Source organism: Myxine glutinosa, chromosome 8 (genome assembly GCF_964187855.1).
Source record: "Myxine glutinosa chromosome 8, kmMyxGlut1.1, whole genome shotgun sequence".
Classification (NCBI taxonomy): domain Eukaryota; kingdom Metazoa; phylum Chordata; class Myxini; order Myxiniformes; family Myxinidae; genus Myxine; species Myxine glutinosa.
This window is the reverse complement of record NC_136268.1, coordinates 69,921,768-69,937,578: the sequence shown is the minus strand read 5'-3', so window position 1 is coordinate 69,937,578 and position 15,811 is coordinate 69,921,768. Positions and strand designations below refer to the sequence as shown.

The 15,811-nt window shown below is 54.9% G+C and overlaps 1 protein-coding gene across 2 annotated transcripts; it reads right to left on the bottom strand.

Annotated features, from left to right (window-relative positions):
• Positions 1–505: 505 nt before the first annotated feature.
• On the bottom strand, positions 506–8,995 carry ROMO1 (reactive oxygen species modulator 1). 2 transcript variants are annotated; one of them, XM_078783371.1, is made up of 3 exons: positions 8,873–8,995; positions 5,177–5,307; positions 506–1,045 (listed from the first exon to the last, which is right to left on the bottom strand). In XM_078783371.1, the coding sequence occupies exons 2-3, from the start codon at positions 5,305–5,307 to the stop codon at positions 937–939; spliced, it is 240 nt and encodes a 79-aa protein (XP_078639497.1). In that variant the 5' UTR covers positions 8,873–8,995; the 3' UTR covers positions 506–936. The 2 variants fall into 2 exon arrangements, with proteins under 2 accessions (XP_078639497.1, XP_067980726.1); XM_068124625.2 differs by lacking the exon at positions 8,873–8,995 and adding an exon at positions 8,433–8,556.
• Between the last annotated feature and the right edge of the window lie 6,816 nt (positions 8,996–15,811).

The window sequence follows — 15,811 nt, the reverse complement described above, 5'->3', positions numbered from 1 at the left end:
AATGTGGTTTTCCCAGGAAAGATCACGGTAGATATTGAGACCCAAAAAATAGTGAATAGTGAAGCAGACAGTGAGTTGCAAAAAGAACATCAAGAGACAATGGACTTGTATAAATACAGAATCTGGGATGGACATTTTAGGTGTCAAGAAGGAAACGCCAAAACAGGCAAACTCATTTTGTATCAATGGTTTTAAATGTTTTAAATAAATTTTGTATCAAGGCAGATTAAACGAGAGCGAGAATTGCTTTGCAATACATGTCCCCTATCGACGTGATATTTTCTAAGTCCAAAAAAGGCATAACTGAAAAATTGACAAAATGCTCTGAAACTCGCACTTGTTCTGTAACATATCATAATGATGCCATGTACCAAGTTTCAGTTGAATATGTGAAAGGGTATGGGGGGAAAAAAATCTGAAAAACCACAGGTGGGACAGACGGAATGGAGAGTAAACCTATGGTCCCCTCCGGCGTAACCAGTTGGGGACTAATAAAGGTCTCACGCTATTTAATCAATACTTTATTAAAGTTCAGAATAAAGAATTTGTTTTTAAGTTATCCTCATGACATCTGGACATTGCAGGTAGGGCTGATCCATTCAAACCTGGTGCTGTGGAATCAATAAGGCCTGAGGGATGGAGTGATGTGTAATGTTTCAGATTTATCCCAACAAGCAGTCTAATATCAGATTTTCTTGCGACAGCCCATGGCAAACTGAAGTCAAAACAGGTATCATTCAAGGTGTAGTTTAAAAATCACAACATTATTTCCCTTTCACAAATTTGCAGAGGAAACGTCAAACAATGCTGTCCAGGCATTAGATAAATGACCAAAATTCCATGACAGTCAAAGCAAATGAACAATAACCTTTGTAGTCTGAGAGCAGGACTGACGAGAACATGCCAAAACAGGAATATCAATCGTAACCCATGACCTCAGCAGCGTATACCCATCCCAATAGCCATGAATGTGCCGAAAGTGCCTCCACTGTTCAACATCGTCTTCCCAATGCCTCCGATAAGTTCCCGACCACGCATGCCCATCCTGTGATTAGAAAAACGAGAATCATGTTGGGGTGAGAAACTCAACTCATGGAATGTCAACAATACATTGCTAATCTTTATTCTACATTCACATGATGATACAAAGTATGACATCAAGGATGTAACAACAACAGATTCATAATAAACTAGAACGGCGCTCAGTATAGAGCATACTCCCGCCGTGGGTCAAGTTGGAATAATACGTTTTGTTTAACATCCCCTCTCCCCAAAACAATAAATGAAAAAGAAAGTAGGCCCTAACTGTCAGAGAATTAATTTTGATATATCTCGGAATTAGAGGAGAAAAACATCATTTAAGAATAAGAATAAAAGCGTTAATGCAGTAAAACAGAAAAAAAATTCCAAAAAAAATTCCTGGATCCGGAATAATATCCTGAGCTTCACCAAAAACGAATCAATTCTTCCTTATCCCAAGGGCAATCATCCCACCAACTTTCATCCAAATCCGTTCAGAACTTTTCCAGATATCTTGTTCACAAACACACGAACACACACACACAGACACACACACACACACGGACACGATCGAATGCACTACTCCCTGGCGGGAGTAACTAGAACGGCGCTCAGTAGAGAGCATACCTCCGCCAGGTGTACAGTTTACGTTCTGTATCCGAGAGTAGACCAGAAAATCACAATACAGAATCACATTTAATCAAAACCATCCATCCACAACTTTTTGAGATATCGAGATACGTGTCGGTTTTAGCCCTATCACTCACTCAATGGTGAAGAATCACTTGAAAATTAAATAATTCTCGTATCCAAATTAATATTCACATCTTCACCAAAATCGAATCTATTTGTCCTTGTCACACTCACAACCTGTCGAACGAGTTTCGTCCAAATCCGTCCACAACTTTTTGAGATATCCTGCGAACTGGCGGCTTTAGCCCTATCACTCAATAGTAAAGAATCACTTAAAATTTTCTACTAGCTGGATCCGGATCTGGGTCTTCACCGAAATTGAACGAATTCTTCCTTGTCACATGCCCAACCTCTCCACCAAGTTTCGTACAAATCCATCGATAACTTTTTGAGACATTCTGCTATATGTTGGTTTTAGCCCTATCACTCAATGGTGAACAATCACTTAAAAAAAAAAAAAATTCTCATATCCGAATCCATATTCAGATCTTCACCAAAATCGAATCGATTAGTCCTTGTCACACACCCAACCTGTCCAAGTTTTGTCATAATCTGTCCACAACTTTATCAAATATCATGCTATAAACTATATCGTTTTTGGCCCCACCTCTCAGTGAAAATCACTTGGATAATCCCAAAAAAAATCTTGTATTCGTATCCGGATGCGCATTCGTTGTGATGGAACAAAGCTTGATTGTACCCTACAAGTGCATATTTATGTTCCACCTATGTTTTGCATCAAGGCCGCTTTGGGGCAGTTTTACTCCCCTTTTTGCGATGAACATGTGTGGACTCTCACGTAATGAATCGTGGTTTTTACCGTCATTTTTTTTTACTGTCAAGTGATTTGCCGTCATTTTGCTGTCATATTGCTGTCGAGTGATTTAAAATAAAGTTATGAGTGACTTAATCCTCGATTGTTTGTAATCTGCATGTCTCCAGATTGTACATATGCATACTTAAGTTCCACTCATGTTTTGCATGTGTCTAACCGAACTTGGTTTCATCACATTCGAATCCTCACCAAAATCAAATAAATTCCTCCTTGTCACACACCCAACCTGTCCACCAAGTCGTGTCCGAATCTGTCCATAACTTTGAAATGTCGATATATATATATATATATAAAACACAGTTTGTGTGTGTGTGTGTGTGTGTGTGTGTGTGTGTGTGTGTGTAATGTTACCGATAGACTCCTAAACGGAGAGGCTTACGTGCTTGATATTTGGCATAGACATGGCCATTGAGCCTGGGACGAACATGGCCGAACTCAAAATATTTGACGATCCATATTTTTTATTCATATTTACCTCAGCGCATTTCAGCGCACGGAATCAACGGAATCAGAGCAGGTGGGCGCTGATTCGCTCAGAGCGATCACGTGATGACGCTATGACGCTATGACAAAAAAAATCGCTATGACGCTCAGAGCGATCACGTGATGACGCTATGACACTATGAACGATATGACGCTATGAAAAAAAAAAAATCGCTATGATGCTATGAAACGCTATGAACGATATGAACGCTATGAAAAAAAAAACCGCTGTGACGCTATGAAAAAAAAAAAAAAAAAAAAATCGCTCGCTTTGCCATGGGACTCGCTCCCCCCCCCCCCCCCACCCCGTTCCCCTGCCCTCCCCTTCCCTTCCCCCTCGCCTGGCCATGCCGGGTACTTCTGCTAGTATATATATATATATATATATATATATATATATATATATATATATTGTTGCGGATATGAGGATTGTATTTTTTTTATTGTGTGCTTTATTATTATTATTGTTTATTCTGCGCCTTCCTGCCTCCAGTCTGTTGTATAAAGGTCAAAGGGCGTCCCGGTAGTTAATTCCATAAAGCATCCATTGAAGGACACTATAATACCCTTGTTCAGTAGCTTATATCCTTATTATGTGTTTTAGGGTAAGGCCTTGTCTTCCATTAACATGACACTCCATTGCACCAAGTGAAAAAGATAGATTCCCTTCATTCCCATTCCCCAAAACCTCCATTTCCCCTTTTGTCAATTGCCATTCGCATTGCCAACCAACAATTGCCACCATTGGCCACGAGGCAGGGTTGGGGAAGAAAGGCGTGGCCACCCGTCGTCATCAAGGGCGGAGCCAGAGGGTCGCGCGACCAACCAGGGCCGAGGTGAGCACACCGATGGGCGTGTCCTGAAGGCCGGCGGCTTAATCGCCGGCGGCGTTATAAAAGCGGGCACGCAAGAGTGATCGGGGCGTAGCTGCGTGGTGAGGTAAAAAGAGGAGAGCTGAGTTGAAAGGGTCCAAGGCAGAGCTGAGTTGAAAGGGTCCAAGGCAGAGCTGAGTTGAAAGGGTCCAAGGCAGAGCTGAGTTGAAAGGGTCCAAGGCAGAGCTGAGTTGAAAGGGTCCAAGGCAGAGCTGGGTTGTGAGGTCCAAGAGAAGAGATCATCCAGGGAAGCACAAAGCCTGCTATTCGTCGCCTTGCTCGCCAGCAGCAGCGTCCACAGCAGTAACAACACTCGACAGCCGCTTGGGGCCTGGACGGCGGTTTTGAGCAGGGCCGCGAAGGAACGGCAGCTGCCCAACGCGCCGATCGTGCTGCCGGACCCATTGGACTTTCCTCTCCTTCCAGCCGTTCCTGCCTACAAGTTCCCCATTCGTGTACGTGAGTTTGTTCTGTTTGTTCTGTCCTGGGTATTCAATTAAGTCTGTATAAGCTAGTATTTTCACTGTGTCTCTAAAAGCTTCTGTATATTATTTTATTATCTTTCCTTCTCCTTGGTTTCTTTGAGCCTGTACATAGTAAATAAATTTAGTAGTATTTTCAACCTTTTGTCTTCTTCTCCTTCCTTTTCTTCACATCCGTCGTTTTAGTCTTTTCCATATTGAATAGCTGTGGCGCGATACGGCCAACGTCGGGTGAATCGGGGAAACTGTTAGGTCGCGGTGCCTCCGCTCGGCAAACATACCATCCTTAACCGCGGACCGTAACAATATATATATACGTATATACCATGAGAGATAGAGAACGGCGTATATATATAGTTTTTGGCTCTATCTCTCATGGTGAAGAATCATTAAAAAAAAAAATTTGAAACTTGGCTCCAGATGTTCATCCAAATTGAATCAATTCCTCTTTGGCAGACACCCATTCATCATTCACATCGAGGGGGTTTCAAGGTGGAGGGAGGACTTGAATTTGAAGTAAATATGTATTGTGTAGCATCGCTCCCGGAAGTGGGTGGGAATTTCAAGCCACCTTGGCCGTAATGCCTGGGGAATTAAACCGTCCGTAGGGATTGGTTTGTCGCTTGTCCTCAAAACGAGTCAAGAATGTGATTACAAAAAAGAAGAAGAAAACTTTTGGAGAACAATTATAAAGTCGGAGAGTCACGAGCAAAATACGTTTCTCAATGTCCCAATTCCATAATGAGCCTTTACCTAACATTTTAAATCTGTAGGTAAACAATCCTTTGTACCTCAAAGCAGAGAAGGTGCCAAAAAGAGCTCCAGCTCCCATTCCCACGGCAAACCCCATCATGAAGCCCATCTTCACCCGGTCAAAACAGCTCGGCTGAGCCTGCCCGTACTGACCCAAAGGGACTGGCATCTGGTAAAACAGAGGAACATTTCTTTATACACGTAGAAATAACAAACTTTTAAAGTGCAGCAGTACTGGCAACGAAGTAACGTCGGTGAGCAGCTGCTTCACAGATCCCTGAAGGACTAATAAAAAATGCCTTTATTTTTCGCTTTGCATTCTTGCATTCGGACCATAGTGAGGCACGGTGTCCGGCGCACAGTCCGATCAGCCGCCCAGCATTGCAATACTTTCGACATGACGTTTGAATGCTCAAAATGAATGCTCGTCGCACATGCGGAAAACCCCAGGAAACATGAAATAAGTTGAAAATACTTGGAAAAGTACCTGAGAGAAAGGGCCTTTGCACAACAAAAGGCTTGGAGAACTTTCTCAGCTCGCCGAACGGGCAGCTGCTCATAGTACAAACTCCTGACCATGCGGGCCGGTGCAAGGCCCGAGATGGCACGCGTGTGCTACACAAACCCCTGATGAATCGCTGCCAGTGAAAAGACTGTATCTGGATTAGTTGCTGCTGAACGTGCCCACCCCATGGCATGGGAGGACATATCTGGGGCTTTTGAATGTGCAGGATGATATTTACTATTAATCACATTGGGAGGGAGGGATGGGGATGGAGGTATAAGAGCTGAGAGGAATGTTATAAATATATTGGTTGTTTGGTTCTGGGGCCACAAGAGAAATTACACTAGATTCTTGCATCTATTGTTAAAAGCTGAAGACTGAAGTGTGTGTTTATATAGTTATTCACTGTGGCCGCCCGCTTGTATTAACGGGAAATGACAATAATTCAATACCTCTCGGTCTCATCCACAGACATTTGTTTTATTCTGCCTATTTCCATGAATCTGATTTTCATTTAGGAACAGAATGATTATGGTTAACCATAATGAAAGAGATAAATAGATATTTTGTAGAAAGGCTGAAAATTATGTTTTCAAAAACGATTTGAATTGCAGATTTTGCGCTCGCAACAGCAGGTTAAAAGTCTGCCGAGCAGAACCGAGTCACTGTAAACACACACACAATTAATGCACAAAAGGCCTAGTTTAGCATTCACACGCCATTTTGAATGTCACGTATTGACCCTGGTATAGGTGAAGAAAGGCCCGTTAATCTGGTTCGGCCAACAAAGCCTCTCAGCCGTTTTGTCGGCACACGACTCCACACTGGTTGCACCAGCACAACCCCAATGCCACGCCACCGCGCAAGCTGTCCCCGCCAGCACTCGTGTTGCACCCGCGCTACTGTGCAGGCTGCACCAACACCATACTCGTGCTGCACCCACGCCCACTCTGCACACATGCCCATGCCACTGCGTATATGCTGTACTCGTGTCCACGTCACTGCAGGTGCTGCACCCATGCCCACCCCAGCGTTCATGCTGTACCGACGCCGACACTTGTGCTGCACACACAGCTATGCTGCACCAGAGCCAACGCTCGTGCTGCACAAGAGCCAACGCTGTATCCACGCCACTCCACCATACGATCTGCACCCACGCCACACCACCATACGTTCTGCACCCACGCCACACCACCATACGTTCTGCACCCACGCCACACCACCATACGTTCTGCACCCACGCCACACCACCATACGTTCTGCACCCACGCCACACCACCATACGTTCTGCACCCACGCCACACCACCATACGTTCTGCACCCACGCCACACCACCATACGTTCTGCACCCACGCCACACCACCATACGTTCTGCACCCACGCCACACCACCATACGTACAGCACCCACGCCACACCACCATACGTACAGCACCCACGCCACACCACCATACGATCTGCACCCACGCCACACCACCATACGTACAGCACCCACGCCACACCACCATACGTACAGCACCCACGCCACACCACCATACGATCTGCACCCACGCCACACCACCATACGTTCTGCACCCACGCCACACCACCATACGTACAGCACCCACGCCACACCACCATACGTACAGCACCCACGCCACACCACCATACGTACAGCACCCACGCCACACCACCATACGTACTGCACCCATGCCACACCACCATACGTACAGCACCCACGCCACACCACCATACGTACAGCACCCATGCCACACCACCATACGTACTGTAGCTACGCCACCATAGGTACAGCACCCACGCCGCACCACCATACGTACTGTACCCACGTCACACCACACCACCATCGGTACAGCACCCACGCCACACCACCATACATACTGCAACCACGACCACACCACCATACGTACAGCACCCACGCCACACCACCATACGTACTGTACTCACGCCACACCACAATACGTACTGCATCCACGACCACACCACCATACGTACTGTACTCACGCCACACCACCATACGTACTGCATCCACGACCACACCACCATACGTACTGCACCCACGACCACACCACCATACGTACTGCACCCATGCCACAACACCATACGTACTGCATCCATGCCACACCACCACACGTACTGCACCCATGCCAAACCACCATACGTACTGTACCCACACCGCACCACCATACGTACTGTACCCACGACCACACCACCCACGTACTGCACCCCCAGAATCGTGTGCTCCATTCTACATCCGCATCATCCCAGCATCGAGCGTGGTCGCCCCTCGATGATGGGTCCTGGCATCGTGTGCACCACACTCCATGCACACCACAACAGAATGTCGGTGCTACACCCCCATGCACTGCACACAGATATAATGCGTACTATATATCCCGGCACCATGTGTGTGTTACACCCCATGCACATCACCTCAGCCTTGTGTGTGCTGGACCCAAACGCTGTGCCCGAGCATTGTACATACCACACCTGACAATGACATCTTGTGTGCTACACGCCGCCACCACACGCACATCACCTCAATCATCCAGCTTGTTACACCCCACGTGCTGCACCCCGACTATTGCACCTGGACCCCAATACAACACCGACAGTGAAAAAGCGTCGATACCAAGAAATAAAAACCCAGTTTAGAAGAATTTGAAAATGTAACTTTACCTCACGGGGCCTAAAGAACCTTCCGATCAATGGAGAAACACACAGCACTTGAGGACAAAACAAACCACGACATACAACTCGGATGATCGTCGTGTCCTGAACATTCACTCCTCACCTCGCCGACGACACAAACAGCAAGATGACGAAAACAATGGCGAATAACTCGACTCGATCAGCTCACAAACTCGCCATTGCTTACCACGTGGTAACCGTAATTCAGGATTCTTCTTCTTCTTTTCAATTCTTAATCATTAATACAATAGATATTCCGTATATTTACCACATGAGGATTTCCAAGTTCTGCTTGTTTACCTGAGTTTTATACCTTTAAAGACTGACGTCAAACAAGGCAGAAGCACATGTACAAAATTAAAATGTCTGAATGACTCGTCCGGGGTTCGAATCGCTGACACATCCATTCTGATTTATCCAAAGGCAAAGACCAAACTCAGAGGAGACGCTCAAACTTCACCAGTTATATACGATATAAAATCCCCTTTCATACTTTATCCACAAACGTTTAAATGCCGAACGATACACAACACGTCCATTTACCTTTAAATGCTGTTCAGTGGAAAAGGACAAACAAAATGAGAGTGGGAGTGGGAGGGGCGGAGGAGGAGGTCAAAAGGGCGAAGGAGAGGGACATGGTGAATAAGGGGGTAGGGGGAGGAGGAGGGGAGAGGGGAGAAGGGAGAGGGGAGAGGGGAGAGGGGAGAAGGGAGAGGGGAGAGGGGAGGAAAAGGGGGGAGGAGAGGAAAGGGGAAGGGGACAAAGGGAGGGGGGGAAGGGGACAAAGGGAGGGGGGGAAGGGGACAAAGGGAGGGGGGGAAGGGGACAAAGGGAGGGGGGGAAGGGGACAAAGGGAGGGGGGGAAGGGGACAAAGGGAGGGGGGGAAGGGGACAAAGGGAGGGGGGGAAGGGGACAAAGGGAGGGGGGGAAGGGGACAAAGGGAGGGGGGGAAGGGGACAAAGGGAGGGGGGGAAGGGGACAAAGGGAGGGGGGGAAGGGGACAAAGGGAGGGGGGAAGGGGACAAAGGGAGGGGGGGAAGGGGACAAAGGGAGGGGGGGAAGGGGACAAAGGGAGGGGGGGAAGGGGACAAAGGGAGGGGGGAAGGGGGACAAAGGGAGGGGGGGAAGGGGACAAAGGGAGGGGGGGAAGGGGACAAAGGGAGGGGGGGAAGGGGACAAAGGGAGGGGGGGAAGGGGACAAAGGGAGGGGGGGGAGGGGACAAAGGGAGGGGGGGAAGGGGACAAAGGGAGGGGGGAAGGGGACAAAGGGAGGGGGGGAAGGGGACAAAGGGAGGGGGGGAAGGGGACAAAGGGAGGGGGGAAGGGGACAAAGGGAGGGGGGGAAGGGGACAAAGGGAGGGGGGGAAGGGGACAAAGGGAGGGGGGGGGAAGGGGACAAAGGGAGGGGGGGGAAGGGGACAAAGGGAGGGGGGGAAGGGGACAAAGGGAGGGGGGGGGGAAGGGGACAAAGGGAGGGGGGGAAGGGGACAAAGGGAGGGGGGGGAAGGGGACAAAGGGAGGGGGAAGGGGACAAAGGGAGGGGGGGAAGGGGACAAAGGGAGGGGGGGAAGGGGACAAAGGGAGGGGGGGAAGGGGGACAAAGGGAGGGGGGGGAAGGGGACAAAGGGAGGGGGGGAGGGGACAAAGGGAGGGGGAAGGGGACAAAGGGAGGGGGGAAGGGGACAAAGGGAGGGGGGGGAAGGGGACAAAGGGAGGGGGGGGAAGGGGACAAAGGGAGGGGGGGGAAGGGGACAAAGGGAGGGGGGGGAAGGGACAAAGGGAGGGGGGAAGGGGACAAAGGGAGGGGGGAAGGGGACAAAGGGAGGGGGGGAAGGGGACAAAGGGAGGGGGGAGGGGACAAAGGGAGGGGGGAAGGGGACAAAGGGAGGGGGGAAGGGGACAAAGGGAGGGGGAAGGGGACAAAGGGAGGGGGGAAGGGGACAAAGGGAGGGGGGGGAAGGGGACAAAGGGGGGGGGGAAGGGGACAAAGGGAGGGGGTGAAGGGGACAAAGGGAGGGGGGAAGGGAGACAAAGGGAGGGGGAAGGGAACAAAGGGAGGGGGGGAAGGGGACAAAGGGAGGGGGGAAGGGGACAAAGGGAGGGGGGGAAGGGGACAAAGGGAGGGGGGAAAGGGGACAAAGGGAGGGGGGAAGGGGACAAAGGGAGGGGGGGAAGGGGACAAAGGGAGGGGGGGAAGGGGACAAAGGGAGGGGGGAAGGGGACAAAGGGAGGGGGGAAGGGGACAAAGGGAGGGGGGGGAAGGGACAAAGGGAGGGGGGGAAGGGGACAAAGGGAGGGGGGGGGAAGGGGACAAAGGGAGGGGGAAGGGGACAAAGGGAGGGGGGGGAAGGGGACAAAGGGAGGGGGAAGGGGACAAAGGGAGGGGGGGGGAAGGGGACAAAGGGAGGGGGAAGGGGACAAAGGGAGGGGGGAAGGGGACAAAGGGAGGGGGGAAGGGGACAAAGGGAGGGGGGAAGGGGACAAAGGGAGGGGGGGAAGGGGACAAAGGGAGGGGGGGGAAGGGGACAAAGGGAGGGGGGAGGGGACAAAGGGAGGGGGGGAAGGGGACAAAGGGAGGGGGGAAGGGGACAAAGGGAGGGGGGAAGGGGACAAAGGGAGGGGGGAAGGGGACAAGGGAGGGGGGGAAGGGGACAAAGGGAGGGGGAAGGGGACAAAGGGAGGGGGGAAGGGGACAAAGGGAGGGGGGGAAGGGAACAAAGGGAGGGGGGAAGGGGACAAAGGGAGGGGGGAAGGGGACAAAGGAGGGGGGGAAGGGGACAAAGGGAGGGGGGGAAGGGGACAAAGGGAGGGGGGAAGGGGACAAAGGGAGGGGGGAAGGGGACAAAGGGAGGGGGGGAAGGGGACAAAGGGAGGGGGGAAGGGGACAAAGGGAGGGGGGAAGGGGACAAAGGGAGGGGGGGAAGGGGACAAAGGGAGGGGGGAAGGGGACAAAGGGAGGGGGGAAGGGGACAAAGGGAGGGGGGGAAGGGGACAAAGGGAGGGGGGGAAGGGGACAAAGGGAGGGGGGAAGGGGACAAAGGGAGGGGGGAAGGGGACAAAGGGAGGGGGGAAGGGGACAAAGGGAGGGGGGAGGGGACAAAGGGAGGAGGGGAAGGGGACAAAGGGAGGGGGGAAGGGGACAAAGGGAGGGGGGAAGGGGACAAAGGGAGGGGGGAAGGGGACAAAGGGAGGGGGAAGGGGACAAAGGGAGGGGGGAAGGGGACAAAGGGACAAAGGGAGGGGGGAAGGGGACAAAGGGAGGGGGGGAAGGGGACAAAGGGAGGGGGGGAATGGGGACAAAGGGAGGGGGGAGGGGACAAGGAGGCGGGGAAGGGGACAAAGGGAGGGGGGAAGGGGACAAAGGGAGGGGGGGGAAGGGGACAAAGGGAGGGGGGAAAGGGGACAAAGGGAGGGGGGGAAGGGGACAAAGGGAGGGGGGAAGGGGCCAAAGGGGGGGGGGGACAAAGGGAGGGGGGAAGGGCCAAAGGGAGGGGGGGAAGGGGACAAAGGGAGGGGGGAAGGGGCCAAAGGGAGGGGGGAAGGGGACAAAGGGAGGGGGGGAAGGGGCCAAAGGGAGGGGGGGGAAGGGGACAAAGGGAGGGGGGAAGGGGACAAGGGGAGGGAGGGAAGGGGACAAAGGGAGGGAGGGGAGGGAAGGGGACAAAGGGAGGGAGGGGGAGGGAAGGGGACAAAGGGAGGGAGGGGAGGGAAGGGGACAAAGGGAGGGAGGGGAGGGAAGGGGACAAAGGGAGGGAGGGGAGGGAAGGGGACAAAGGGAGGGGGGGAAGGGGCCAAAGGGAGGGGGGGAAGGGGACAAAGGGAGGGGGGAAGGGGACAAGGGGAGGGAGGGAAGGGGACAAAGGGAGGGAGGGGAGGGAAGGGGACAAAGGGAGGGAGGGGAGGGAAGGGGACAAAGGGAGGGAGGGGAGGGAAGGGGACAAAGGGAGGGAGGGGAGGGAAGGGGACAAAGGGAGGGAGGGGAGGGAAGGGGACAAAGGGAGGGAGGGGAGGGAAGGGGACAAAGGGAGGGAGGGGAGGGAAGTGGACAAAGGGAGGGAGGGGAGGGAAGGGGACAAAGGGAGGGAGGGGAGGGAAGTGGACAAAGGGAGGGAGGGGAGGGAAGTGGGACAAAGGGAGGGAGGGGAGGGAAGTGGACAAAGGGAGGGAGAGGAGGGAAGGGGACAAAGGAGGGAAGGGAGGGGGGAGGGAAGGGGACAAAGGGAGGGAGGGAAGGGACAAAGGGAGGGAGGGGGAGGGAAGGGGACAAAGGGAGGGAGGGGAGGGAAGGGGACAAAGGGAGGGAGGGGAGGGGACAAAGGGAGGGAGGGGAGGAAGGGGACAAAGGGAGGGAGGGGAGGGAAGGGGACAAAGGGAGGGAGGGGAGGGAAGGGGACAAAGGGAGGGAGGGGAGGGAAGGGGACAAAGGGAGGGAGGGGAGGGAAGTGGACAAAGGGAGGGAGAGGAGGGAAGTGGACAAAGGGAGGGAGAGGAGGGAAGTGGACAAAGGGAGGGAGAGGAGGGAAGGGGACAAAGGGAGGGAAGGGAGGGGAGGGGAGGGGAGGGGAGGGAAGGGGGACAAAGGGAGGGGGGGGGGGAGGGGAAGGGGAGGGAGGGAGGGAAGGGGACAAAGGGAGGGAGGGGAGGAAGGGGACAAAGGGAGGGAGGGGAGGAGGACAAAGGGAGGGAGGGGAGGGGACAAAGGGAGGGAGGGGAAGGGGACAAAGGGAGGGGGGAAGGGGACAAAGGGAGGGGGGAAGGGGACAAAGGGAGGGGGGGAAGGGGACAAAGGGAGGGGGGGAAGGGGACAAAGGGAGGGGGGGAAGGGACAAAGGGAGGGGGGGAAGGGGACAAAGGGAGGGGGGAAGGGGACAAGGGAGGGGGGAAGGGGACAAAGGGAGGGGGGAAGGGGACAAAGGGAGGGGGGGAAGGGGACAAAGGGAGGGGGTGAAGGGACAAAGGGAGGGGGTGAAGGGGACAAAGGGAGGGGGGAAGGGAGACAAAGGGAGGGGGGGGGAAGGGGAACAAAGGGAGGGGGGAGGGGACAAAGGGAGGGGGGGAAGGGGACAAAGGGAGGGGGGGAAGGGGACAAAGGGAGGGGGGGAAGGGGACAAAGGGAGGGGGGAAGGGGACAAAGGAGGGGGGGAAGGGGACAAAGGGAGGGGGGGAAGGGGACAAAGGGAGGGGGGGAAGGGGACAAAGGGAGGGGGGAAGGGGACAAAGGGAGGGGGGGAAGGGGACAAAGGGAGGGGGGGAAGGGACAAAGGGAGGGGGGGAAGGGGACAAAGGGAGGGGGGGAAGGGGACAAAGGGAGGGGGGGAAGGGGACAAAGGGAGGGGGAGGGGACAAAGGGAGGGGGGGGAGGGGACAAAGGGAGGGGGAAGGGGACAAAGGGAGGGGGGGAAGGGACAAAGGGAGGGGGAAGGGGACAAAGGAGGGGGGGAAGGGGACAAAGGGAGGGGGGAAGGGGACAAAGGGAGGGGGGAAGGGACAAAGGGAGGGGGGAAGGGGACAAAGGAGGGGGGGAAGGGGACAAAGGGAGGGGGGGAGGGGACAAAGGGAGGGGGGAGGGGACAAAGGGAGGGGGGGAAGGGGACAAAGGGAGGGGGGAAGGGGACAAAGGGAGGGGGGGAAGGGGACAAAGGGAGGGGGGGAAGGGGACAAAGGGAGGGGGGAAGGGGACAAAGGGAGGGGGGAAGGGGACAAAGGGAGGGGGAAGGGACAAAGGGAGGGGGGGAAGGGAACAAAGGGAGGGGGGGAAGGGGACAAAGGGAGGGGGGGAAGGGACAAAGGGAGGGGGGAAGGGGACAAAGGGAGGGGGGAAGGGGACAAAGGGAGGGGGGAAGGGGACAAAGGGAGGGGGGGAAGGGACAAAGGGAGGGGGAAGGGGCCAAAGGGGGGGGAAGGGGCAAAGGGGGGGGGACAAAGGGAGGGGGGAAGGGCCAAAGGGAGGGGGGAAGGGGACAAAGGGAGGGGGGAAGGGGCCAAAGGGAGGGGGGAAGGGGACAAAGGGAGGGGGGAAGGGGACAAAGGGAGGGGGGAAGGGGACAAAGGGAGGGGGGAAGGGGACAAGGGAGGGCAGGGAAGGGGACAAAGGGAGGGGAGGGAAGGGGACAAAGGGAGGGAGGGGAGGGAAGGGGACAAAGGGAGGGAGGGGAGGGAAGGGGACAAAGGGAGGGAGGGGAGGGAAGGGGACAAAGGGGAGGGAGGGGAGGGAAGGGGACAAAGGGAGGGAGGGGGGGAAGGGGACAAAGGGAGGGAGGGGAGGGAAGGGGACAAAGGGAGGGAGGGGAGGAAGTGGACAAAGGGAGGGAGGGGAGGGAAGGGGACAAAGGGAGGGAGGGGAGGGAGTGGACAAAGGGAGGGAGGGGAGGGAAGTGGACAAAGGGAGGGAGGGAGGGAAGGGGACAAGGGAGGGAGGGGAGGGAAGTGGACAAAGGGAGGGAGAGGAGGGAAGGGGACAAAGGGAGGGAAGGGAGGGGGGAGGGGGGAGGGAAGGGGACAAAGGGAGGGAGGGAAGGGGACAAAGGGAGGGAGGGGAGGGAAGGGGACAAAGGGAGGGAGGGGAGGGAAGGGGACAAAGGGAGGGAGGGGAGGGGACAAAGGGAGGGAGGGGAGGGAAGGGGACAAAGGGAGGGAGGGGAGGGAAGGGGACAAAGGGAGGGAGGGGAGGGAAGGGGACAAAGGGAGGAGGGGAGGGAAGGGGACAAAGGGAGGGAGGGGAGGGAAGTGGACAAAGGAGGGAGAGGAGGGAAGTGGACAAAGGGAGGGAGGGGAGGGAAGTGGACAAAGGGAGGGAGAGGAGGGAAGGGACAAAGGGAGGGAAGGGGACAAAGGGAGGGAGGGAAGGGGACAAAGGGAGGGAGGGGAGGGAAGGGGAACAAAGGGAGGGAGGGGAGGGAAGGGGACAAAGGGAGGGAGGGGGAGGGAGGGGACAAAGGGAGGGAGGGGAGGGGACAAAGGGAGGGGGGGAAGGGGACAAAGGGAGGGGGAAGGGGACAAAGGGAGGGGGAAGGGGACAAAGGGAGGGGGGGAAGGGGACAAAGGGAGGGGGGGAAGGGGACAAAGGGAGGGGGGGAAGGGACAAAGGGAGGGGGGAAGGGGACAAAGGGAGGGGGGAGGGAAGGGACAAAGGGAGGGGGGAAGGGACAAAGGGAGGGGGGAAGGGGACAAAGGGAGGGGGGAAGGGGACAAAGGAGGGGGGGGAAGGGGACAAAGGGAGGGGGGAAGGGGACAAAGGAGGGGGAAGGGGACAAAGGGAGGGGGGAAGGGGACAAAGGGAGGGGGGAAGGGGACAAAGGAGGGGGAAGGGGACAAAGGGAGGGGGGAAGGGGACAAAGGGGGAGGGGGGAAGGGGACAAAGGGAGGGGGAGGGGGGAAGGGGACAAAGGGAGGGGGAAGGGGACAAAGGGAGGGGGGGAAGGGGACAAGAGGGGAGGGGGGGAGGAAGGGGGGGGAACAAAGGGAGGGGGAGAGGACAAAGG